This window comes from Metarhizium acridum (assembly GCF_019434415.1).
Source record: "Metarhizium acridum strain ARSEF 324 chromosome Unknown scaffold_29, whole genome shotgun sequence".
Lineage (NCBI taxonomy): Eukaryota > Fungi > Ascomycota > Sordariomycetes > Hypocreales > Clavicipitaceae > Metarhizium > Metarhizium acridum.
Window position 1 is genome coordinate 2,206,499 of NW_027094017.1, and position 24,083 is coordinate 2,230,581.

The window sequence follows — 24,083 nt, forward strand, 5'->3', positions numbered from 1 at the left end:
GATGCCTGGCGATGGAGAAATCTGCGGCGATCTTAGCATGTCGGTGGATTCTTTCAGGGAAGCTGCCGAGGCAAATGTGGGGTCAAGGTCTCAGTGCTGTGCTGTCTTTTTTCGTCGTGGGCTTGGGGATAGTAGTACCGGGGTCAGGGGACGGCCGCCGGGCTGCATCGGACAGGGCTCAGGCGCTTGCCTTGAATGAGTATGGGACCGAGTAACGACATAATTCGACATGAGGGGGGATGGGAGAGACGAGGGGGCCAGAGGGGACAGTCTGGGGTTTCTGCAATTGCTTCGCATTGGCTGGGAGTTCCTGCGGAGGACGGGCTAACGGTGCTGGGGTAGTGATTTATAAGATCTGGTACTTTTACGGCGGGAAGACCGGAACCTGCTTCTGCACAAACACCTACCTAGGTAGTTACTCGGTAGGTACGGAGTACCCAGGCACCTATTACAGTAGTAGTACGTATTTCCATCTCAGAGTGGCTCCGTGTGAATTCACGAGGGTGTCGAGCCTTTCTTTGGTAGGTTCGAACTCGAAGCTGTCTTCCTACCAACACTCTGGCTGCCCCCTTGGCCCCCTCTCCATCCATGGGTGGTTGGGTTGGTGGGTATATTAACTATTAATGGCACGTGGCAATGGGGAATATCTATGAAATGCCGACACACTGAGACTTCGGTATTTCTAGCATATTGACGTAGTACAGGCAGAGGCGGACGAGCAGGACATGTGTATGCTTGGCTAAGTGGGCTGCTGTCGTGCAACGCGCCGGTGACAGGCTGCTGGATGCGTAGGATTCTTGCTCGCCAATTTGTTGTCGAAGCTTGGTTGAACCACTGATATGCAACAAATCGGGCCAGGCGGATTGCAGAGTTGCTCCGTAACCGTGCTCCGAAGGATGGTAGATGGGAGATGGAGATGGGGAGATGGTGGGGTGGCCACACGGAGGGACTGGTGGATCGATGCCCCGTCAGATCAGGAATTGGAACGTCGGGGATATCCATCTAGTCTGTCGAGGCTTTCGCGGGGCAAGGTTCATGTCGACTAGTGGTGCTGGTTGACGAGCCAAAAGGGGCCAAAGAGGCAAAAAGAGGCAAGAGAGGCCATGGAGACCGAGAGGGTGACGTTCCTCCACATCTTGTGCGTGTTTTCACATGCCATTGTCGCTTGATCTCGACTGTCTGGCGCGTAGTTATCATTATTCTTTTTCCTCGTTGCACGTCTCCGTCTTTTGTGGTTGTGGCCTCATGCTGTCAGTACTTTCGAAACATTAATCTTCAGGCTTGATGGCTGGCCCCACTACTGGCGACAGGCTTCCTGAGGTCAAAGTCCACCTGCTCCCGTCTCCGTACTCCATCCTCCCGTACCTTGAGCTAGGTAGTTAATTTGTGTCAGCCACCTCCATCCTTTTTAAAGTTCCCGTCATGCCGCTGACCCTGTTTCCGATCCAACTCCCTCCAGCTTCCTCTTGTTCTTTGGCCTTCAAACCCACGCCATGGACGCAATTGACATTGGGGCTCCCACACCCACCCCCTTGCCCGATGCCCCGGCCAAGGACTTCATGACGGACGCTCAATGGGAAACCCTCTACGCTCTTCTAGACGGTGTATTACCTTGCATCACCTCAACTACCTCTTCTGATGTCAAAGACAAAAACTCTGGCATTCTACTGTCCGATACTGAATTCGAAGCTCTCATCGACGACTGCACTGCCGCCCTCTCGAATCCTCCTTCGAGACTCAAGATCAAGGAGTATCTCGAATTTCGCCCCTCTCAAGATGAAAACTTCCGTGACGATTGCCTGCGATCTCTCGCCATCGTTCCCCAGAGGAACCAGCTGATCAAGATCTTGAATCTCCTCGGGTAAGTGGGAGTGGAAGTGGAAGCAACTTTCACAAGCAGCGTAGTAGCCTCTTCAATCTTGCCTTTCCTGTATGTGGCGAACGAGGTCGACTGGTGAATACGGATAAACAAACCCCCCTTGTATCACATACAAACCGTGAACAAACTGCAGTCTTGCTGACCATCTGCTCTCGCAATAGTGGTCATGCAGGGAGCATGCTTCTGACCGGTTACTGGACTCCAATCACTCAGCAGCCAACAAAGGTTCGAGAAGCCATTCTCAAGTCATGGGCCACGTCCCGCCTCACTCCCTTGCGCGTGCTGGCAAAGGCTCTTGCGCAAATGGCTCAGAAAGCAAACGCCATCCACAGCCCTTACTTCAGGGAGATTTCTGGCTACTCGGACGTTCCCAAGGACTGGAAACCTGTTGAGGGATATGACTACAACTTCGTTCAGGCGCCTGCAGGTACCGGCGTGCACGAAATCACCACCGACGTCGTCATTGTCGGATCTGGGTGTGGAGGAGCTGTCTCTGCAAAGAACATCGCCGAGGCTGGCCATAAAGTCCTTGTTGTTGACAAGGGCTACCACTTCCCACCGTCCCAGCTTCCCATGACACAAGCGTCCGGCTCTCATCATCTGTACGACGCCGGTGGTGTTTTCTTTTCGGACTCGTCAAGCATGGGAATCGCGTGCGGTGGCTGCTGGGGCGGCGGCGGCACGGTGAACTGGAGCGTCTGCTTCCGACTACAAGACTACGTGCGTGAGGAGTGGGCTGCTGCCGGACTGCCTCTATTCACATCTAGCGACTTTGACGACAGCATGGACCGCGTCTGGGACTTCATTGGGGCCAGCAAGGATACCATCCGCCAGAATCCGCGAAACCAAGCTCTGCTAGAAGGAGCTCAGAAACTTGGCTGGAAGGGTGGAGTTGTTGAGCAAAATACAGGCGGCAAGGAACACTACTGTGGCCAGTGTCACCTTGGTTGTGGCTCAGCAGAGAAGAGAGGTCCTTCGGTGGCCTGGCTGCCGGCTGCCGGCGACGCGGGTGCTGAGTTTATGGAAGGTTTTGCTGTGGACAGAGTTGTTTTTGCAGAGGATGGCGTCACCGCTGTTGGAGTGGAAGGCACATGGACTGCTAGAGATGAGAATGGAGGCGTACATGCGCCACAGAACACTCGAACGCAGCGGCGTGTGGTCATCAAGGCTAAGAAGGTCATTATCTCTGGTGGTTCCATGTGGAGTCCGGTTATTTTGACCAAGAGCGGTATCAAGGTGAGTGAGAATAGTAGGATGCGTCAGGACATCTCTTAACCGAGGCCAATTCTTGCGGCGTTGAATAACTGCTAACGCTCTTATCATTAACACCAGAACCCCAATGTCGGAAAACACCTTCATCTACATCCCGTCAACTTGGTCTCCGCTATCTTTGGCAACAAGGATCTGGCATCATGGGAAGGCGGTATCATTACATCTTACGTCGACGAGTTCGAGAATTTAGACGGAAAGGGCCATGGTGTGAAGCTGGAACCCGTTGTTAACGTTGTAAGTCAATGGTTCCCACTGGTTTTGAGAGAAACTGTCAAAAGCTCTCGCAAACAATCAACTTCCCTCTTTTTAGCTGCAACAGAAAAAGAGAAAGAAAGAGAGAGAGAAAAAGGGGGGGGAGATTCAAGAGAGCCATACTGACAGTTTAACCCTATAGCCATACGCTACATACTCCTTACAGACATGGAGGGACGGCATCGACGCCAAATTACTAGCACTGAAGTATCGGCACATCGGTACCTTCATCGTACTAACCCGGGACCGCGACACCGGCCGCGTATACTCTGACCCTCGAAAGGGCACGCCACGCGTCCAGTACGACACATCTGACTTTGACCGCGAGCACACCATCGAGGGCATCATTGCCCTGGCCAAGATATGCTACGTCACCGGCGCGACCGAGATCAGGCCTCACCTTAATCACCTGAAGCCGTTTGTGGCCAGCGACGGGGGCAAGCGACAGGCTGAGCACCAAGCCGGCAAGGACCCCGAGTTCACCGACCCCGAATTTGCCGCCTGGATCAAGAAGCTGCGCGTGGTCGACAACCAAGGCCCGACTGTGATGTGGATGTCGGCTCACCAGATGGGCTCGTGTCGCATGAGCGCCGACGAGGATACTGGCGTTGTCGACATGAAGGGCAAGGTATGGGGTGCGAATAACTTGTACGTCGCGGACGCGAGTGTCTTCCCTAGTGCCAGTGGTGTCAACCCCATGGTTACGGTCATGTCCTTGGCCGACTGGATCTCGCGGGGCGTCGCTAGTGAATTGGCTGGAGGGTAGAAAGATGGGGGGGGGGACTTGGACTCTGGTAAAGTGTTGTGAATGGGGATCTGGAAGAGGCTCAGGCCTTGACCTGTTGTTATGAGGCAAGCGGCCGGGCGCACGTCAGGGAATCATGATGGTAGCGAGATAGGGAGCCGGTTTTGACGGGCGATGAGCTGCGGTGATGTTGACGAACTTGGGGTTGGGTGGTTGGACCGCCGTTTAACGTGTGATAGCGTGCATTTTGTAGCAAAAACAATATATTCTCTTGATTAGCCGTTTCTTCCGCTGTAAGGCGATATATCAGGTCCCAGGACAGTTCACGTAAAGACTGCACACATATTTGTCACGGTACGCGTTCCTCTCACGGATCAAAGCTGAAAATTGCAAAAGGATCATGTACATTCACATCGGTGGCTTGAAGAAAACCTTTCGTGGCCAGTCAAGCCGTCAACAACTCAGTGAGGCGGCAATCGAGAAACAAGGGCATACGCTGCGCCTGTGCAGGGAACGAAGCCTGCCCGCGAGAGAGTCGCTTTCCGGACCGGCGACGCGGTTTGCACCAGCACATTATCCGTCTCGCTTCGATCCAAAAACCAGGCTTTTCGGTGCCATGGTAACTTAACACCTTATACATTACATTCTGCATGTTTCACTTGGCGCTTAATCGTGCCCCTTCAACCCCTGTGTGAACCAGCCAGGGCTACCCTAGACGAAAAGTTTGGCTGCATGTTGTTGGTTGGGATGGGATCCCACACGCAATGCTCAAAGGGCAAAGTCGAAAAATCCTGCACTCCCCTATTGGAAAACGGCATTGTGCGAACTAGGTCACGAGAATTGGAGGAAAGACACCGCCGGACTTGCGGTCAGGTATCATCCTGGTCACGAGGACGTTTTGTGTCTTGGCCAGTTGGCAGGCCGCGTGATCGAGGTGACAAGTGGGCATCTGGACGCGGTGGACTTTGAGGGCACGCAAGGGTGGCTAGCAGGGCCAGACAAGACCAGGCTCCTACGTCATTTTCCGCTGGCAGTGGTTTCCTCGATCTTTATTGCCATAATCCCGAAACACGAACATGTCGTCAAAGGCAAGTGCGGAAGGGGTCTGGTTAGTTCAGCCGTGGTGTGGCCGGTGCTTAGCAAGAAGAATATGTCGTCGGTTCCTTGCAAGTATGCAGGCTCCGTATGCAGATGCTACTCCGAAAGCTACTACAAGTGTTAGTTACTAGTTGCAGTAAAGGAAAAGCTTCGCTTGGGTTACCGGCAGACTGGGGCTCTGTCTCGATAGCTTCCCTTTGCCTCGGGATCGGTGCGTGGCCCTCCCACATTGCAACGTTGATTGTCTTCTGTCTGTACGGATGGAGTAGGGAATGCTGTGTTTCTATTCTCGGGAAGTACTGTCGTCCGCGACGCCACAGAGGCACAGCCACGCCGCTCTGCAGCGGCTTGTCCGACCTGTCGGTGTAAAACTTGGAAAACGTCACCGTCTCCAATGCTTCAAGGAGCTGAAAATATCTCTGCGTTGGACTATCCGAGAGGTCTTGATTCTACAGAAGCGGGAACTCGATCAGCTCCCCAAGGATAACACGCCGCAGTTCAGGATGTGTATTCTCGTCGTTGCAACTCGGAAACGTCTTTGGATGTACTCCGTACCGCACTCCGTGTACCTGGGTGCGCTGACCAAGGCCAAGCTCCGCAGACATCGGTGCGCAGGTTCGCTTGTATTTTTGGCGCCCCAGCAACTTAGATCCGTTTAAACAAGCATGCCAAGCACACTGAAAAAAAAAAGTATGCTGAAACCATTTTTGAACTTCAGACTTGGCTTGGTTGGCTGCCTCTAAAAGCCGACAGATCCCTGTCGAGGATCCAGAGTGTGTGTGGCTGGTGTCTCTTCTACGCATGCATATACTCCGTAACTGCGGAGCATTTCCGTTTGGCATTGTAAGTCATATCGTTGTACCTAAAGTGGGATCCCTTGACTTTCGCATCAATCTCTCTGTTGATGCGCGCAGTACTTGGCCGTGGCCGTAGCATCTAGCATTAATCATGAACCCTCGGCGTGGCAAGTGAATCACCTGTGCCACCACGTACCGCTGTACTAGTCGAGCCGAGGGCGAGGGCGGCGTCATCAAAGACCCAGGACCTTAACAGCTGCCATGTAGAAGACGTGTCAAGATATGGCTGGGCATATCTGCCCTTCACATGATGGAGCACGGGGTCCAAGAGCGGAATGGCCTGTAGGGAGTCTTCAACTTGAAGCGAAGCAGCCATGCTACATGGGCTTGCCCTGTCAAAGCGACGCAGGCATTCACGGCGATGACTGAACTGGTCGGGAAGTCTTCGTGACCTAGAAAGGTTCAGAGGCACATGGCTCCCGAATCTCTCCCAGTCAGTCAATAGTCCTCAGTAAAGGATAGCCAGCCCAAACTGCAGAAGGGGAGAGACGCAGAAATATATCGGTAATGACTCGTGACCTTGGCGACTGTTGACGCAAAGAAACAGAAATTATCGTACACATGCAGGCTGGGTGCGGTTGTACCGAGATTGTGGCCTTTGTTGGCGCAAAACAGATAGAGCACTCAATAAATTGAATTGGCGCAATCCATTCTTGTGCCGTTCTGGGGACTGCCCTCCTTTGTGAGTTGTTGCGGTCTTCATGTGTCTTTTCTCTCCGTGCTGGTAACGGCTGCGACCGCCTGAGGATGCCACACAGCCCATGGCTCACCCAATGTGTTGAAAGAGGAGAATCTCTGTCCTATGAGGAATCAAGTGTTGACGTACCACCTCGGATTGTCGTGAGCCAGCTCGTGTCCAGTCCTGTGGTTCTCATGCCCGTCAGACAGGCAACAGGGTGTCGAATGCTGCGTCACCATACCATAGCGTGAACCTGCAACACAGTCGGCAAGGCACCTGGGCACTTCAAAATTGCGCAGCAGAGTGGTGGAGTCGGACCAAAAAGAATGGTGGCATCAAAGGACAGCAGTTGAGCACTGGATGCATTGCACGAGAACCTCCTGTTTGGTACGACTGGCTCTGTGGTGGCGACACGCAACCTGGTATTAGCTAAATATTGCTGAGCGGGTTTCTCAGCCGTCATTATGCACGTCGATTACGAACTATCATGTCAGTCAGATACCTATCTAGGTAGAGAATGTATTGCATTAGTGTGTACTCCGTACTTGGCGTGGTTAATACTAGACATGTTTTGCCAAAGGCTGTACGCCGTACCTCAGGTGTTGTTTTGATCTCCACGCGCCCTCTCTTCCTTCACTTGTTGGATGGATTTCAGGGGTCTTGAGAGAGAAAAAAAAAAGTAAAAACAGACGGTTGGCCGACTAACTACTCGGCAATTACCCCGTCGATCGACTCTTTTGATGAAAAAGCTAAATATTATCGATGAGTGCACTGGAGCTGCATGCAGGTTGGTGGAGCCGTCTGGTTTCTTGATTGCCTCAATTCCAGACAACCTCACGCTCCTGTCGGTGCCTGTCGCTCCTTCCTCGAACGCCAAAATCGCGGAACCAACAAACTGACCCGACTCCTCTTCGTGCCTGGTACATACATTGATCACTTCTCACACTTGCATTTGTACACCACATGCGCTCATGCCAGCCTGCGGGACGAATCCTGTCAAACTGCGAGCATGAACATGACCATGATCAGATATCTTCGGGCTCTGCCATTCTTCTACCCACACCCTGCTCCGAAGCTCACTGTCCGCGTTTGATACCAACAGTGGCCTGTACAATCTTGCCAACAGACTCGCGAGGAAACTTCGAAGGCCGGTGCCATATCTTCTGACGAGCCAAAACCCACCCGAATTTCATAGGCTCCCAACTAGTTACGCAACCGTAGACACCCAAGGGGCAAAACGCCAAGGACATATCTTGATATGAAGCTTGAAGTTTTGGGCCATGAGCACGGTCACACCCCTCATGCGAGGTGCATGAATACTATTAACGGGTATTATTCCATCCTCAGCCGAGTCACCTACGCCCGCAACCGAAAAAAACTCATATCCCACTACACTAAGTTAACAGTGACCCCCGAACAAGCAAAGTCTATCTTCACCGAGCAGGCGCCGAAGAAGGACAGAAGTTCCCATCTCAGCGATCATCCTACAGCTCAGATTTCCCAACTTGGAAGTCATAGGGCTGCGGTTGGGCTGATAAGTGCCCATGTTAATAAATCCAAGACCCATCTGATTCGGTATTTCAGTTCACCATCTGGGACACGCACGACGGAGGTTTTGCCTATTTCTGCTCCAACGTTGCCTTGCTCCCATGGACACTGGTTTTCCTGGCTCACACCCCCTTGTGTTCCATCTCCAAAGGAGTACAGTACTTGAATGGGTCCTTGACTCCCTGCCAAAGCCTCAAAGCTATCGAGTTGACGCCTGACACTATGATTGGCTTCTGTCGTCTGAAACCTGGCCAATCAACAATAACCTCTCCATAAGTGAGAGTTCAACTCCACTGGCACCTCCACTGACTTGTTCTGGCTCTTAAAAATCCAGCCAATCAACGGTCAAAAGCGTTTTGCGCCTCACCTCTCACCCGCCGCTAGGGAAAGGGAACATGGATGGCTATCATTCTACTCAGTCTACTTGCTTGCATTGGCCTATTCCCTCAACATCAGCGGCATGATTATTACTCGCCTTTTCCCAATTTCCCTTACCCGTACTAGCACACTCTCTCCTTATTCCAAACTCAATAAGCAGCCCATTCCCCTTGGTCGGTGCATTAGCTCTGTCGAGTCTCGATTGCCCTTGTCCAACCACATCCCAGGACCTGACATTATCGACGAAACGGGCTGATGGAAATCCGGGGTGCTCTTTAGTCTCCAAGGATGTGCCATACACACGCCACCCGAGCGGCTTCTCCCTAGAGCGACCCGTCGAAGCCGTCGAGATTACTGACAGTCGATTCAAGGAACTGCTAGTCAAGTGAATGCCCAGGGGCTAGCCGCCAAGTGGTTATTGACCAAAACATCAAACTCCATTCTCTCAACTTGTTGTATTGCATGCCTGGTCGCCCCGCGCATAGCAGACGACTAACTTTTCTCTGTTAACCCTGAGATAGGAGGGCTCGAAATGGCGCCCTCGCATTCGGCCTCCGTTTGATGTTAGTAAGGACTGGGATCGTATGCGCATTTCAAACCTGCATAACTTCTATACAACACATAACATGTAATATGTAGCCAATATGCACGTCATGCTCACGCCCCCAGGGCACAGTTAATGAGTAGCTAAGCAAGTACATATATGAAGACTACGTACCTATTTCGACGGCCAGATATTGACGAGGAACTGTCGGCTCTTACGGACCCGGAAACGATCTCGGGACAAGAAGCTTGGATAACAAAGCGGCGTCACTTTTAAAGGCTGAAGAAGCCGACGGCCTCTTATGGTCCGCTAGCCAAGGCTCATTTCCGCTGTAAGTACGCATTCGGCGCGTACCCGGACGCTCCCATGTGGGTGAGGTGGCGATCCCAGGCACAAGTCAAGACGCATTAATGACCCAAAAGCAAGCTGGCAATGTTTTCTCATGATCTGAAAACCCAAGGGGGTATCTAGACTAAATATTCAACGTATGTGACACTAGTCCAACAGCAATCAGTCAAGTTTGACTTTGCGAAATCCATCATCCCGTTCAACTATGCCGTGGTTAGGGCAGAACAGGAGACGGATGTGCAGGATGTGCTTTCACACCCCCTAAATCTCACCATGGATAGCCAAAAATCCGCTAGTTTATCTGCATAATTCCCGAATGGGCCTACAAGTATTGGATATGGGGCGGTATGAAGGGCGTGGATATGGCTGCCCTCCTTCTTGTTGGTCCAGGTAAGCCCGGACCGATGGCCGCGCAAGCTTCCTCTTCGAAAAGGAGGCAAGGAGTGCAACACAAATACTCGAAAGGGGGTATAGGTATCACTTTTCATATTTGGAGGCAAGGTATAACTACAAGAAGGGGCAAGGCTGGGGGTTGACTGCTCCGTCCTAGGACGAGAAGCAGCATAATGTAGAGAGGAGAGTAGGATATGTAGTTAAAAAACACACAAGAATGGGCCAGTGAGAGAAGAATTCGGAGCCATGGAAGATGTCAGATGTCTTCGTTACTCCATACCATGTGCCGTGTTGGATGAAGCGCCGAGCGAGGTGGTATTGGATTTTGGTGTGTCTGGGAGGCGTCACATCCAACGACAACGGTCGTCTTCAGCAGCCGCTGGCTGGGGACAGGTTAAGCCACGTCTTGCACAGCTTGGTAGATGGATGACTCTTCAAGAGAAAAACAAGCCATAGAATGGTTGTTTATGCGCCGTCTGTGAAGGAGCAAGTGGCTGGCTGTGTTGAGGCCAGTCTAACCTCCCGGGTTGGCTCACAGTAGTCTAATGTAAAACAAACAAAAGCACGTGCTCGTCTCTCACTTCGGCCATGAATCCTTTGGATGGGCGCAATCACTCCATGTCTAACACAAGGTCCGAGACTCCAAGAGCACCAGTGTCTTTGCTCGTAGACTTGAGAACCTGTTCGCCTTGTCACAACCTCTGCTGGCCCGGCAAAGTGAGCCACTTTGGCAGTTTGAGGGTGCATTGGGCTGGTCCCCAAGGCCATGCACATGGGCCGAAGCTGCGGACATACATACAATGCAGTCATCCCATGGCCAGTTGAGCAATGGCGCGTGTGTGGCGCTCCGATGCAGCTTTCAGCTAGACAAGATCAAGGCAGGACGAGACTTACACGCCTTGGCCGTGATGCGACGCACACGCCGCATGAGGGCGCCCGAAGAAAGGATTTCTCGGGTGAAGGGGGCAAGGGGGGCAAGGGGGGTGTGCGGCCGATATTCGTGTCTGGAGGAGGCTCGACGTGCAGGTCGAAAGCACAGCCATGATTGAGCGCGCGGAGGTAGTACTGGGTGCTGGTAGCTTGAAAACACGACTGCATAATGGTGGACCCGTACGTTGCAGTAGTACCAAATGCCGTGACCAAGAGGGAAAAAAAAAAGATCAGTCATGGCTTTTGCATGGCCTCGGGCCAGGTGGATTGTGGATGGGGATGGGGATAGTCGGCGGCTTGGATATGGATGGCGACGTTTTGCGTTGGCGAGGGTAAAACCGGGCCGCGGAGGCCTTGCCGGGCTTGCCGGCCTTTCCCATGCTGGAAAAGACGAGGCGGACATGCCAGGCGCCAGGCGTGAAGCTGTTGTCCAGGTTCAATGTTATCAACCGGATCTGTTAAAGCATGAAGACATGGAAGAAGAAGTCTGCACATGTGGTGAGCACGAGCGGCGGGGCCCAACTGTGGCTGCTGCTAAACCACCGTGCCGAGCCACAGCCACTCCATGTCACTTTCAGGAAAGGGAGCTATTCTTGTCTGCGAGCTAGGGCAGGCCCTGGGGCACTCCGTCCCTGGTAACTCGCTATACCCACCGACTACTCTTCCGTGCTGCAATGCCGCTGGTCGACCGTGCTAGTCCCGATCGATGGGTGGCTGGCCGGACATCTGAGCCCTTCCTGGTGCCCAGGTCTGGTGCAGGTGCAGGTGCAGTTGCTGAGCGCTGGTTGCAGACCTGCAGAGGTGCAGAAGCCCGCCTGGCCCTCAGGCCCTCAGGCCACTCGCGCCTGGCGCTCACTCCAGGTGCACAACTCTGGAGCAAAGTATATCTCCCCACCGCCGCCACCCTCCCGTCGCCGGCTCTCTCCTCTTCTCTCCTCACGACACCCTCGTCCGCCTTTCTCTTCTTCCTGGCTGCGGCCGTCAGCAGGCGATCCCTTCATAAAGCCAACCGCTCTCGGCACTCCCTGCTCGGCTCCGTTGCCTCCATTTCCTTTTCTTATCACTGTCTTTTTCTGTTTCCTCGCAGAGTGCTTTTCGTCGTCGTCCCGTCCCCTCCTCCTCCGTTCCCACCTGCCGCCGGCCCGCCCCTCCCTCGGTGTACCGCCAGAACAAAGCTGAACCCCGCCACGTTTCGGCCGTTTGCGACGACGCCGCCCCTACGACCAATACGGCCTCACGGTTCCGAATGCCTGTCCAACTCCTTCCGGCTTCGGCCGCCGCCTTTGCCCCGAGGGCATCTTCAGTCAATGTCGTTTTGGGCTCCAAGGTCGAGCCTTGGCTCACGCAGACCTTGAAGCGCGTCAACAAAGTGAAGCGTCCACTCAACAGCGTCCCTCAACACCAAAGATGCCTGACCGAAACCCTGTCATCACCCAACGCCATCTGGACCCTCGCTTCCGTCATGCTGCCTAAACTTCCCGAAGCCGAAATGCCCAAGGAGCCTCTCGAGGAGCTCTTCAGCTATCGATTAGTTCACATCGAGGCCTACATTGTTCACGTTGACATGGTCCTGCGCAACGAAGTCGCCTATAAACTCACAACCGATACCATCGACGCCTTGGTCGACCACCACGAGAAGGTCCACTGCGCTGATGCCAAGGCCAACACCTACGACTGGTCGGAAAAGGAGCAACAGTGCAAAAAGCTCCACCAAGACTTTGTCCAGGCCATCAACAAGTTTGTCTACCGCACCCACGTAAGCGCTTTGGAAGGGCTTGAAGAGGAGGGAGCAGGCGAGCTGCTGTGTGGCAAGAGTGAAGAAGTGAGGAACAGCCTCATCGGGTTGATGAAGCCTCTGCTGCCTCCACCCCCTCGCGTCGTCGACGTTGTGCGCCAGCCTCCTCTCCTCCCCAGCTCTCCCGTCAACAACATGTGGTCATCGCAGCCGACAATGCCCAGCTCTCTGCCTGCCGTCGAACCCTGGCGAGTCCTGCCGTCGAGTCCAAGTGTGCCCTCGACATCGGCTGAGTCCAACAACCCTCCAATGTGGGCTACCATGGGCATGAACGAACTCCAGATGCCCTCGCCCAACCCGGCCTTCACTCAACCGCACGCTACAGCTGCTCTTTACTTCACCTCACCGCCCATGACCGCCCCCATGCCTGCAGCTCTACCTTTGCCTAGCATGCTTGCTTCGTCGCAATGCGGCGTCAGCGTTGGCATGGGTGGCTTCGGTTGGGATCGGTACCAGGAGTATGCGACGATAATGTGACAACCACAACCGGTCACGGGGGACGGTTATCCAGCAGTGACGACGTCTTAATAGGCCACTGAGCCGTTGCGCCCTATTTAATGTTTCTCGGGACCTGGGGAATAAGTTTAGAAGCAATCATCCGCACAAGGCTCTGATACACAGCGACATAGACAACCATTATCGAAACGGCATTTGAGATCGGCGTTTTTCTTTTTTTGCATTGGGAACGGAGTTCGAACAAGCTCGACAAATACCCACTCTTCGGGGAGACAAAGCGGTTTGAAAGTTTTGCTGCGTTACTCTTTTCTTGTTTCTGTGCATTTCTTGGTCTTGGCGTGGCCCCTGTCCTTTTACCAGCGACATAGCGACTGCACGAGCGATTGCACGCTTGAGATTCGGAATATGTTCTTCGATTACTACTATTTCCGATACTATAAAGCCCCCTCGCCGCCTTGCACTGACGCCGTTAGCTCGGTCGTTTCTAAATGGGCAGGGCCTCTGATCACCAGCAGTAGAGGCGGTTCGCGACTTTCCCTTCGTTTCTCGGACACAGTTTCCCCTTTATGCTTTCTTTTTTTACCTCTCCCTCTGTCCTTGTTACGGTTCCTTTTTTGGGTTAAAGATAAGAGGAATATGCAGCAATGCGCGATACTCGGCCTGGCTCCGAGACAGACTCCCTAGTTGGACTCTTGATTCCCCGACACTTCTATACTTCATCTTTTATTTTAGCTTCAGTCTTTGCCCAATATTTTGGTGCGGCCTGTACGAAGACTTTCTACGGATTATACCCTTGAACAAGCCTCACGCTTGCACCTCACCATCTTTTTTTTTTCCTCATTGTGTTTCCTTCTCGTTCTTGTCTTAACGAAATGGGTAATGATGACGACCTACGACCACCTGACGACCACTGACGAAATTTAATGGATTACGATCGACTTAAAGGATGCATCATGCGGCTTGATGCCGCTATGTCGACCTTTCCATCGATGTGAAACGATTTGTCAACTCGTCAACATGGAAGCGATTGCGTGATTAGACCCTGGACTGGTTTCTGGATCTAACTTGCTCTAACCGGCCGTCGTACGACAACACTAATACTTCGTTATGAGGCTTGTCTTAGAAACTGATCCGGAATTTGTTTCTGAGCTTGTCTGACACTGGCTGTCGACGGGAATAATATAGCCAAACGTCCTCCGGCTAGTCCGGAATTGGACGTTTGGGTATGAGAAGGTGATGGTCGAGTTCGGGTATTATCCGAAGAGCTGGGTCGTGCCAAGTGTACTGTGCTGTGCAGTAAGGACACTTGGTACGACGTCTTTGACGTGCCGTTCAGCCCTGAGCTTCTTACACTCCGCCCGAGAGTATTCTGCCCATACCAACCAGTCGTGGGGGGCCGCCCGATCCTTGAAGCGAATGCATAGCTACCACGGCTGGGGGAATACGGCCGTTTATGTCAATTCTCTCGTTTGAATCACGGCGAAACACGAGGGAAAGAGTTTGAAGCAATGAAGGGCACAACAAGTAGCTCATCTCACTACGATTTCAGACTCTCCCAACTACGGCCCCATTCATGTTCACGACTTCAGCTTAGGTCCGGTTGTGAATGTTTCTGGGACAAAGTAGAGGAGGAGTCCTCCCGCCACAAACGGGCTGGCGTTTCCCGGACGCTGTAGATCAGCATACCCGGCACCGTCATCCCCTGGACCTGCAGCGCAGGTTTGTAGGCACTGAGATGCTGGATATTATTCTCCCCCTTCCACCCGCATTATACGTGTGATGCTCGTGGGGGTAAAAGGAGCGAGAAATGGCTCCTTTTCTCCCTGACAAAGTGTGCTATACTGTCCGTCATGCGTATTGGGTTTATATACACCGAGGACAAGCGGACCGCTGCTGCAAAGGGGAACCCCCTGCTCGTTTGTTCTTCAGTCGTTGCAGAATTATAGTTAATCTAAATACGAACAAATTTTTTCCAATGCGTATTGTATCTTTCAGTGATTACATGATACGTTTCGTGGTGTATGTTCTGCCCCAGGAAAGGGGTGATTAGTGTGTTGTGGAGACTACCCTATATGTTTTGCATATCAACTTCCCCGTACATAACAATCCTTGACTGCCCAAAGCACATCCCAAACCCACTAGAAATTACATTGTGGACTTGAAGTCTCGTTCTTAGGCGTAGTACGTAATATACGAAAAAAAAAGACTAGGCCAATTTCTCAGTATGTTCCTCAATAGCCTTCCCAAGTCCCTTGTCCACCCTCCTAAACATGTCATACGTTCTCTTGCGGGTATCAACATGGGCAGCAGACAAGTGGCCTGCCACGTTGGAAATGAAATTCTCCTGCTGGCCAGGCGTGCGTCCCAACACCTCCCACAGCCCCGTGGCCTGGACAAAGTCGTCATCCGTCACATCGCCAAAGAGAGCGTGGACGGCCGCACCAGACCACTGCTCATGTGTGACGCTCGGCGTGACGGGCTTGTAGGTCAGTGACCGATAAGAACTCGGGTAGTTGGGATTGGCGCCGTAGTTGCCATTGACAACCATGCCGCCATCTCTCTGGAAAGGGTTGAACGCATTCAGGGGCTTGTTAACGGGAATCTGTTGGTAGTTTGTACCTAGGCGGTGGCGGTGCGTGTCGGGGTACGAGAAGAGGCGGGACTGCAGGACGGGGTCGACGGACGGCTCGATTCCGGGGACGAGGTGGGACGGCGAAAAGGCGACTTGCTCGATCTCGGCGAAGTAGTTGTCGGCGTTTCTGTTGAGGGTGAGCTTCCCGACCGGCCGGAGGGGCACCTCCTTTTGCGGCCAGACCTTGGTCAGGTCGAAGATGTTCCAGCGGAACTTTTCAGCTTGTTGCGGCGTGAGGACTTGCACGTAGACGGTCCAGCTGGGGTTTTCGCCTCTCTCGATGGCCTCGAAGAGGTCCTGCGTGTGCCAATCCGGATTTTCCGAGGCCATTTTGCCGGCTTCCTCGTTGGTGAAGGTCTTGCTGCCTTGGTCGCTCTTGAGGTGTACCTGGGTGTATACGAAACTGCCGTCTGGCTTGGTCCACTTGTGCGTATGGCCGGAATACCCGTTCATATGGCGGTACGAGTACGGCGTTCCCCTGTCCGAGAAGAGGTGCATGACTTGGTGGATGGCTTCCTGGTGAGTTGAGAGATAGTCCCAGAACATGGTGGCATCTTTGAGATTGGTCTGCGGGTTGCGCTTCTGCGTGTGGATGAACAACGGGAACTTGGTGGGATCCCGAAGGAAGAAGATGGGCGTGTTGTTGTAGACCCAGTCAAAGTTGCCCTCTTCCGTGTAGAATTTCACGGAGAAGCCTCGCGGATCACGGGCAGAGTCTGGGGAGCCCTTTTCGCCGCCGACGGTGGAGAAGCGCGCGACACACGGCGTCTTCTTGCCGATTTGGTTGAACATGTTGATGCTAGTGATGTCGGTGACGTCGTGGGTGACTGTGAATTCGCCGTATGCACCGGCGCCTTTGGCATGGATGACTCGTTCCGGAATACGTTCGCCTGTCAAAAGCATGTTAGTATACTGTGTTTATGACTCAGGGGGTGGTTGAAGGTTTGGGGGTTTTGGGGATGTTGCGAAGATTGTGCTTTTTGGTTATAGTTTGATGAGGAACTTACGATCAAAGTGAGCCAGGGAATCGATGAGATGAAAGTCCTGTAGTAACAGGGGCCCCATCGGTCCAGGACGCTGCCATCCTTCCGGATTATCGATGGGAGCACCATTGGATGTTGTGTAGATGGGCTTCTCATTGTAGCGGCATGTCGAGTTCGCTTCGTTGGCACCCATGGTGACGGTTTCTTGAATGGAGATTCGATACAGATCAAGAAGAGTCTTGCGAGAACTAGTAGAAGTGATGTCAAGGCAGGCTTAATGAAGTATCGCCTTCGGAAACTTTAGATACCGGACAAGTAGGTGCAAGCAAGTCAAGTCAAGACAAGATGTATGCTGATATGAATGATTGAACGAACGTAGGACGTCCAATCCCCGGACCACTTCGTACCTACGAGCCCTATATACTAGACTGCTCCGCCTGAGAAAAGTGTATTCATGGAGAGAACCCATCGTAACCCAGTTGTTCACAGTACAAACGGACCTCGCCAGCATCCCGTACCTATCTGCCGGTGGGATCCAGCATCATCGAAGTCGTCTCGACTTTCCGTGCCACCGCTGCCAGTCCCCGCGGTGACTGAGTTCGGCCGCCGATCTCACATACAGTTTGGTGATTGGAGGCAATGAATAGACGCTGCCGAATGCTGACCAGATTGATTTGTGAATTGAACGATTGGATCGGAAACATTGTTTGCGATGGTTGATGTCATGAGTAGCACTGGCAAGATGCACGCGTGGGTTGGGGCCCTTGGGGTTGGTGGTGACGCTTACACTTCGGGATTAAGGCTACGGCATCGAGAAGCGACACTACTTGACCAACGCATTGCCCATGCTTCCCATGTGATAGTCAGACTCGGCAGGCGATATTTCGGGATCGCGTTCGGCGTCCTCGAACTCGACTCGCCGCGAGCTCAACCGTCCCTCTTTGTTATTACCACATCAGATCTCGAACAATCAATCTCCAGAAAGGCCGAACTAGCCGTTCCACTATGGCAACAGACTGAATTCTGATCTTCACGGCATATTGCTGCTTGCAATGTCGGTGGTTGACTGCTTTTTTTTTGTCGTCTCGAATCATATCCATTGCCGCACCCGCATCTTTAGTAAGGGCCATGCAAAACATTTAGACCCTACACGAGGGCAAAGGATAGATATACTAGTTTGTCGTGAATTTTGCGTGAGTGCTGCAGTCATCCGTTCACGAGTTGAAGTATATCGCCTGCATCGATCTGTGGTGAGGCCTTGTTCTCACGCCACAATGACAGACAACTTTATCCAGTAGTTGATTTCGGTTTCGTCCCACTCTGTTCTTCACATTATTGCCAGCCTCGCAAATCCCCAAATCAACCTGGGTGTAATCTGTCTTTCGCATTGAGCTGGGGCCAATAGGGGACGTCGACTTAACTCGAAACAATAGTGTTCTCAATCAGAATCTGTACAATCCCTCCATGGAAAGAAAAGGAAGAGGACCTCCATAGATCCCGATTGTAGTATTAAAGCGTCGTACTATATTACGTCTTTATCGCACTCTGCGTCGCACTCGTTTTCATTGCTGGTCTTCCTCCTGTCTTTTTGCAACATGATTGCCAGGTCGAGAGGAAGAAACCTATGGCCGGCCCTTGTTGCCAGTACCCTGCGCCTCAATGACACTCAACTCCTCTGTTCCCCCTTCCCATGAGTTGTGATTGCCTGTCCACCATGATGCGCGGAATCGTGAGGGAGCCTTTATCATCACGTCGTTTTTTTTTTGTTGTACATATTGGGCTCCGGAAACCGTAATAACAAAAAAAGAAAAAGAACCCATCGCGTATGCCATGCTTATTCCTGGTTAACCGTTTGCTGCCAAGCACATCAAAGTCAGCAATTCATCCCCTGTACATGTGCAATACTCCGCGGTGGAGTGTACTTACCACCAGCCAGTCCATCCCTTCATTGATACCGCTTCCATCAACAGCAGAGCACGCCATGATACTCCAGTTCCGGTCACGTAGCTCACCCAGGCGTAGCACTTCCGAAATCTCGCCCGCGCCCTTTGCGCCAGGCTGATCCTGTTTGTTGGCAAAGACTAACAACGCCGCGTCTTTGAGCTCTTCCTCGTTTAGCATTGCGGCAAGTTCCTCGGCTGCGGTTTGTAATCGCTCGATATCAGTCGAGTCGACGACGAAGATGACGGCTGCTGTGTTGGCGTAGTAACATCGCCAGTACGGTCGAATGCTTGTCTGACCGCCGAGATCCTGCAAGAGCGTAGCGTTAGCCGCAGCTGTTCTCCTGCTCATTTGCATGACCATTCTGATACGTGTGTCCGAACATACCCAGACGTTGAAGTTTAAGTTTTTGTATGTCACCGACTCGACGTTGAAGCCGATTGTGGGTATCGTAGTGACGACCTCGCCAATCTATTCGTATACCTGTTAGTATTCGGTCGTTCTCCAATATCAGAACACACTGGACACGTCGTACCTTTAGCCTGTATAGCAACGTCGTTTTGCCGGCATTGTCCTAACTCACAACACGTTAGTCGCTGCCCATTTCATCTCCCAAGGAGAATTGCTACAATATCAACGACATACAAGCCCCAAGATCAGTATTCTAATCTCCTTCTTCGCCCAAAGCAAGTTGGACAGCCATGACATGCCCGCGCCCATGGTGACTGAAGTTGTAATGTTTGCGTACACGGCGAGTGCAGGGAAAAAACAAATTAGTGTTGGCTAGATTCGGTGCCGAGGATCAGGGAAAAGCTCAGGCTGTAGTTCTAGAGGGCCCCAACACACGTGGTCACTTGATCGGACGAATCGGGGAGGGATATCGTACACAGATGACAAGAAAAGGACTGAAATAGAGAAGAGAAAGATGACCGCTGGCTTCGTTGGCTTCGTCCTCTATCTGCGTGCTTCCCTGATGGCTTGCAAATTTGCAATGTCCCGAGGCAAGAATTTAGACAGAAGGGGCAAGCATTAATTAGAAATCCGTCTCCTATTCTGGAACCTCTGTCAGACACTACCACCATTCCCGATGTTTCTGGGGGCGGCGGGCCAGGGACAAATGTATGGCCCTGCTTTTTTGGTTACGGTTGGCTGAAGACACTAGACATAATTAATGGGACACACTACATACTAATTTGCATACATCGTCGGTGTGATTTTGTTTGCCGACTAATCACATTTTAGTCAGCACAACGTTTCATACTGTCCCAGCCCATCGCAGTAACCAGTCGACAACTTGTGCCTGAGGCAAGAATAGCCACATCAGTGGTGCTCAGCCACACACTCCTTCTCACCAGCCGCACCACACATCCTCGCTAGGGTTTTACGCCCTCGAGTGCGGGCCAAAAATCCTCTCAGTCTCAACTCCACGAAATTCCTCCTCACCTTAGCGACTCGACACGCAAAGCCAACCAAGATGCCGGTACGCCGCCCTGCGACGCCGTCCACGACGACGCTCATGTTCAGAGAATGCTCATTGCATATTTCGCTCGCTCCTGTATTCTCGGATCATTCTGCGCGTCGTGTGATGCACCCCCCGCTCGTCCAGTCGCCGAGAAAACACCACGGAACGCTGACACTTTATCAATAGAGCCACAAGTCTTTCCGTACCAAGCAGAAGCTTGCCAAGGCGCAGAAGCAGAACCGCCCTGTGCCTCAATGGATTAGGCTCCGAACCAACAACTCCGTCCGGTATGCATTTCCTCACTGTATTTCCGCTGTGTCGATCCGAATTTTCAAGGACAAGGCCATCAGGGGAGAACCGATAGAAACTTGCCTGCTAACACGGTTTTATTTCCGCAGCTACAACGCTAAGAGACGGCACTGGAGAAAGACCCGCCTCGGCATCTAAACTGTTTCGCCTACGACAATTCTCGACTCCTCTACCCATCAAGTGTCGCCGACTATTGCACCTTTTCTCGCCATGGCTTCACGATGAGATGGATTAAATTATCTTGCACGGATTTTAAGAGGGCATTCACTTTACTGCTGCTCGGAGCGTAAAGGATGAACAAAGAAGAAACCGGGGATATGTTAAAACGTACCGGATTATAAGGCAGGATTCTATTTGCCAGGTTTAAAGCGAATTTCTCGCCACTACTGCACGAAACGGTCGGGTTTAGGGAAGGAATGCACAGATTTTGATGTCTCTGAAATAAAAAGGGAAATATTACTATAATGGAATCTGCACATGGTGACGCTACTGTAGATGATGATTGCTCGCAGCATCAATGATCTGCCACCCATCGGGAGATGGAGTAGCCAGTATCTGCCGGAGATGGTATTGTCTCTGCTCGCCGCTGCGGCTCATAGCCCGCACCTATACATTGCAATGTCCTCGTGACTGTCCATAATCCTTGTAACGCTAGCGACGGTTGTGTGACCTTTTGCAATGACATCAGGGCGTGACGATCTGATACTGTTTTCACTCGAATGACCATGTTTCCTTATACACGATCGCACTTGCACATTGACACAAGAAGACATTGAAATAATAGTTTTAGAATTGTCATTTATTCACAACTTCATAGCTAGGGTGCTTAAGCGTAAACCAGAAGCAACGTAGAATCCATCGTCAATACCATGTAATCAACCCCACGAACGCCCAAGTTGCGTGGCAGAGGTGGCCTTTGCGAAGCAGAAAATAAGAAACCAAAGATAAAAATCCAATGAGTCGGGGCCAGCTCACTTCTCGAGGCGTGGATGTTCCCAACTCGCGCTTCACCCTGAGGAGTCTTGACTACGTCCCTTACCGGTCCTCGGCCCACTCATTCTCTCTTCGAATCTGCTCCTCCTCCTCGGGGGTAAAGTCATTGGTAATATTGAAAGTCTTGCGGATCTCTTCCGGTGACTTCCCCTTGATCATGTTGGCCACAGTCTTGCAGCCGACATCAAGCAGCGGCTTGATGTCAAGGTAGTTGGCAGCCTGCCGAAGGTCAGTCTGCGAAAATATTGATGGCATGGATGGTGATTAAATGGTAATCGAGTATGGACTTACCAGAATAATCTCAAACAGCATTTCCTGGTCAACCTGCATGAACTTCTGGTCCCACTCCTCGATGTCGGTGGTACGTCGTCGGCCGTCAGATTCATCGTCTTGAGCTTGAGGAGGATCGTTGCGGTGATGCTCGCACCACTCGATAACCTTGCGAAGGACGGCCTCGTTCACCTGCACCCGAGTTAGCGGTGATGCTGGTAGATTAGGCAGGGTGATAGAAGGGCTGGTAAAGCTGGCTGGGTGGCGCAACATACGTTGGGAATTGGGATAGGATTATCCTGGCTGATCGTGTCATAGCCAATGTCCTCCATCATGTGCTTGATGAGAATGGAGCGCTGGGCAACGACACGGTCTAACTAAGGAGTCAGTAAGAACTCTTGGACCTGCGAGAGCTGGGAGCAATCAGCAAGTCACCTACCGACTTGCAAAGTGGCGTTATCATTGGAGGCCAAGTAGACCTTGGCACCCGACGTGTCTTCGGCGGACATTGTGACGAACGAGAATGGATAATGTTTAGGAGTGAGGAAGATCGCGTATCAAAAGGTTAAAGCAGTGACGTGTATAGAGACAGTAAAGCGCAGTTGCTTTTGAGGCGGGCAAGGCAGTGTCTTATATATCCGGCTAGCTGCAGATGATCAGGTTAGTTTCAGAGAGTTCGCAAGTTCGCAGGCAGAAGAGCACAAAGTTCAGCTAGGGCCACTGCGGGGTTTCGAACGTTTGGCAAGAGACGGGCTAGCCAGTCAGTGGACAGACAGGACGGATGGAGCTGATGTGGGATGACTGTGCTCAGTGCAGCGCTTTAGTGCTCTGCTCAGTGAGGTGCTATTCACATCCAAGTTGCACCAAACTTGAAAGAGTCACGGGCAAGCGAGAAAGTCGCCACCGATTAAAAGCACACAGGTAGTTGTGTGTCTGTTCAGATCAATCGCGAGGCGTGCCCTGAATTAGGAACCGCGCCCTTTGAACTCTGTGCTGCAGGAGGAAGGGCCTTGTTTCGAACTTTAAAAAAACGATTCTTTGCACTTGCAGAGCCTAATAATGATGGCGGCTGGCCAAAGAGTGGTGGTGTAATGATGAGAAAGTCAAGTTGAAAAGACAAAAAGCATTGACATCAACTGCAACGAGTGAACATACCTACTAGGTCCCTAGGGTGGTAGACAGGTGCGCACTAAGTATTGTAGGTACTTTATGCAGAGGCCAAAGCAGGAGTCGTTGAACTTTAGAACCACATGCAGTCAAGGTCCAGATGTCAAGCGCAGTGTTTTCAATCAACGTTCAATGTTCTGTCCTCCTTTGGCGACCTGTCCTCCTTTGGCGACCACCTCTCAATTTATGCGGCCAACTGGTGTCTGCCTTGTCAATCCCAGCACTAAGTCCCCATGCAGCCATTCAATATTGATGTTTGATGCTCGCTCTGCGAACCAAAATTCACCATGATTCAAGCAGACTTGGGAAGGCCATGCACCAAGCGGCTCATCGCTTGATTCTTGTGGCTTCATTAACGACGAGTCACCAACTACGCCAAAGAGCCCTTTTCTTGCAGCCTATCGTCTAGACTGCAGACTTACATTCGACGAGCACAGGCAGTATGGCTTTACTCAATGGATACGGCCACCTCAGAGAATATGCTAAATAGAAGGATGTGAATATTGAATACGTGCTGCCCCCCCGTTCATTTTATGAACGCAACCTGCCTCGAGTACTTCGATGATGCCGGGTCCTTTCTAAACAGGTCTGACTGCTTGCTTAATACACCTTACCCTTCATCAAACCTTTACGAGTTCCCCGGTATCGTTCAATAGCCATTGCCAAGCCGAATAATTAACGTTAAAAAGACGTCCCTCGTAACCTGTGCTTCTCTGCAAGCATCCTCTATAAATCGCGCCAGCCTCTCACTTGCTTACTTGGCACGATTCGAAGCGCTTCTCCAGGCTTCCTGCCCACCCACTTGAGAAATCCGATTCACTCTTGTCTCAGATTGCAATACAATAACGTTCTAGCTCCGAGATGTTGGTGTATACCGCCGTCCGTATTAGGGTCTGGCACGGCAGCCTCGGGTATGCTACTACTAGTAGGTAGTTGTCTCCGCGCGTTCCCAACATACTCCTAGATTCCTTGTTTCAACCGAGGTCGATGCGCATTCCTTGCAACGGCAGGCTTTTTTCGCGCAAGTACGGAGTAGTGGTTACGACTTTCTTTTGTGTATGGGCCATTCTTGACCTGATCTGATGGCGCAAGACTCCAATGACATACCTTTGTGGCCAGTGACGCCAAGATCAGAGCCTGTCGCCGCACACT

General features: G+C 52.0%; 5 protein-coding genes across 8 annotated transcripts; 2 read left to right on the plus strand and 3 right to left on the minus strand.

Annotated features, from left to right (window-relative positions):
* The first annotated feature begins 1,201 nt into the window (after positions 1-1,201).
* J3458_004765 (uncharacterized protein) lies at positions 1,202-4,429 on the plus strand. 3 transcript variants are annotated; one of them, XM_066118402.1, is made up of 5 exons: positions 1,202-1,388; positions 1,460-1,861; positions 2,041-3,115; positions 3,212-3,385; positions 3,546-4,429. In XM_066118402.1, exons 2-5 carry the CDS (start codon positions 1,494-1,496, stop codon positions 4,167-4,169), a joined length of 2,241 nt encoding a protein of 746 aa, XP_065977006.1. In that variant the 5' UTR covers positions 1,202-1,388; positions 1,460-1,493; the 3' UTR covers positions 4,170-4,429. The 3 variants fall into 3 exon arrangements, with proteins under 3 accessions (XP_065977006.1, XP_065977008.1, XP_065977007.1); XM_066118404.1 differs by having other exon boundaries at positions 3,212-4,429; XM_066118403.1 differs by having other exon boundaries at positions 1,301-3,115.
* A 7,740-nt stretch (positions 4,430-12,169) lies between these two features.
* Positions 12,170-13,195, plus strand: J3458_004766 (uncharacterized protein; the record flags this gene model as incomplete). The annotated part of the gene is made up of 1 exon (XM_007811265.2): positions 12,170-13,195. The coding sequence occupies one exon, from the start codon at positions 12,170-12,172 to the stop codon at positions 13,193-13,195; it is 1,026 nt and encodes a 341-aa protein (XP_007809456.2).
* Positions 13,196-15,192: 1,997 nt separating this feature from the next.
* CAT1_2 (catalase A) lies at positions 15,193-17,255 on the minus strand. Its single transcript, XM_007811266.2, has 2 exons — positions 16,814-17,255; positions 15,193-16,696 (listed from the first exon to the last, which is right to left on the minus strand). Exons 1-2 carry the CDS (start codon positions 16,980-16,982, stop codon positions 15,381-15,383), a joined length of 1,485 nt encoding a protein of 494 aa, XP_007809457.1. The 5' UTR covers positions 16,983-17,255; the 3' UTR covers positions 15,193-15,380.
* A 1,368-nt stretch (positions 17,256-18,623) lies between these two features.
* On the minus strand, positions 18,624-19,450 carry ARL1 (Arf GTPase arl1; the record flags this gene model as incomplete). Its single annotated transcript, XM_007811267.2, has 5 exons — positions 18,624-18,644; positions 18,716-19,039; positions 19,118-19,201; positions 19,266-19,304; positions 19,376-19,450. 5 exons carry the CDS (start codon positions 19,448-19,450, stop codon positions 18,624-18,626), a joined length of 543 nt encoding a protein of 180 aa, XP_007809458.2.
* Positions 19,451-20,955: 1,505 nt separating this feature from the next.
* SCON3 (E3 ubiquitin ligase complex SCF subunit scon-3) lies at positions 20,956-23,046 on the minus strand. 2 transcript variants are annotated; one of them, XM_066118405.1, is made up of 3 exons: positions 22,204-23,046; positions 22,040-22,137; positions 21,272-21,956 (listed from the first exon to the last, which is right to left on the minus strand). In XM_066118405.1, exons 1-3 carry the CDS (start codon positions 22,271-22,273, stop codon positions 21,759-21,761), a joined length of 366 nt encoding a protein of 121 aa, XP_065977009.1. In that variant the 5' UTR covers positions 22,274-23,046; the 3' UTR covers positions 21,272-21,758. The 2 variants fall into 2 exon arrangements, with proteins under 2 accessions (XP_065977010.1, XP_065977009.1); XM_066118406.1 differs by having other exon boundaries at positions 20,956-21,713; positions 21,786-22,406.
* Positions 23,047-24,083: the final 1,037 nt, after the last annotated feature.

What these genes read in the sequence shown, in the direction of transcription:
- J3458_004765 (XM_066118402.1), top strand. Translation starts at nt 1,494, where the DNA reads ATGGACGCAATTGACATTGGGGCTCCCACACCCACCCCCTTGCCCGAT. An exon ending in AAGATCTTGAATCTCCTCGG is followed by an intron (nt 1,862 to 2,040) that starts GTAAGTGGGAGT and finishes CTCTCGCAATAG; the next exon opens with TGGTCATGCAGGGAGCATGC. An exon ending in TGACCAAGAGCGGTATCAAG is followed by an intron (nt 3,116 to 3,211) that starts GTGAGTGAGAAT and finishes CATTAACACCAG; the next exon opens with AACCCCAATGTCGGAAAACA.
- CAT1_2 (XM_007811266.2), bottom strand. Translation starts at nt 16,982, where the DNA reads ATGGGTGCCAACGAAGCGAACTCGACATGCCGCTACAATGAGAAGCCC. An exon ending in TTCCCTGGCTCACTTTGATC is followed by an intron (nt 16,697 to 16,813) that starts GTAAGTTCCTCA and finishes TGCTTTTGACAG; the next exon opens with GCGAACGTATTCCGGAACGA.
- SCON3 (XM_066118406.1), bottom strand. Translation starts at nt 22,037, where the DNA reads ATGTTGCGCCACCCAGCCAGCTTTACCAGCCCTTCTATCACCCTGCCT. An exon ending in TGCTGTTTGAGATTATTCTG is followed by an intron (nt 21,714 to 21,785) that starts GTAAGTCCATAC and finishes GACCTTCGGCAG; the next exon opens with GCTGCCAACTACCTTGACAT.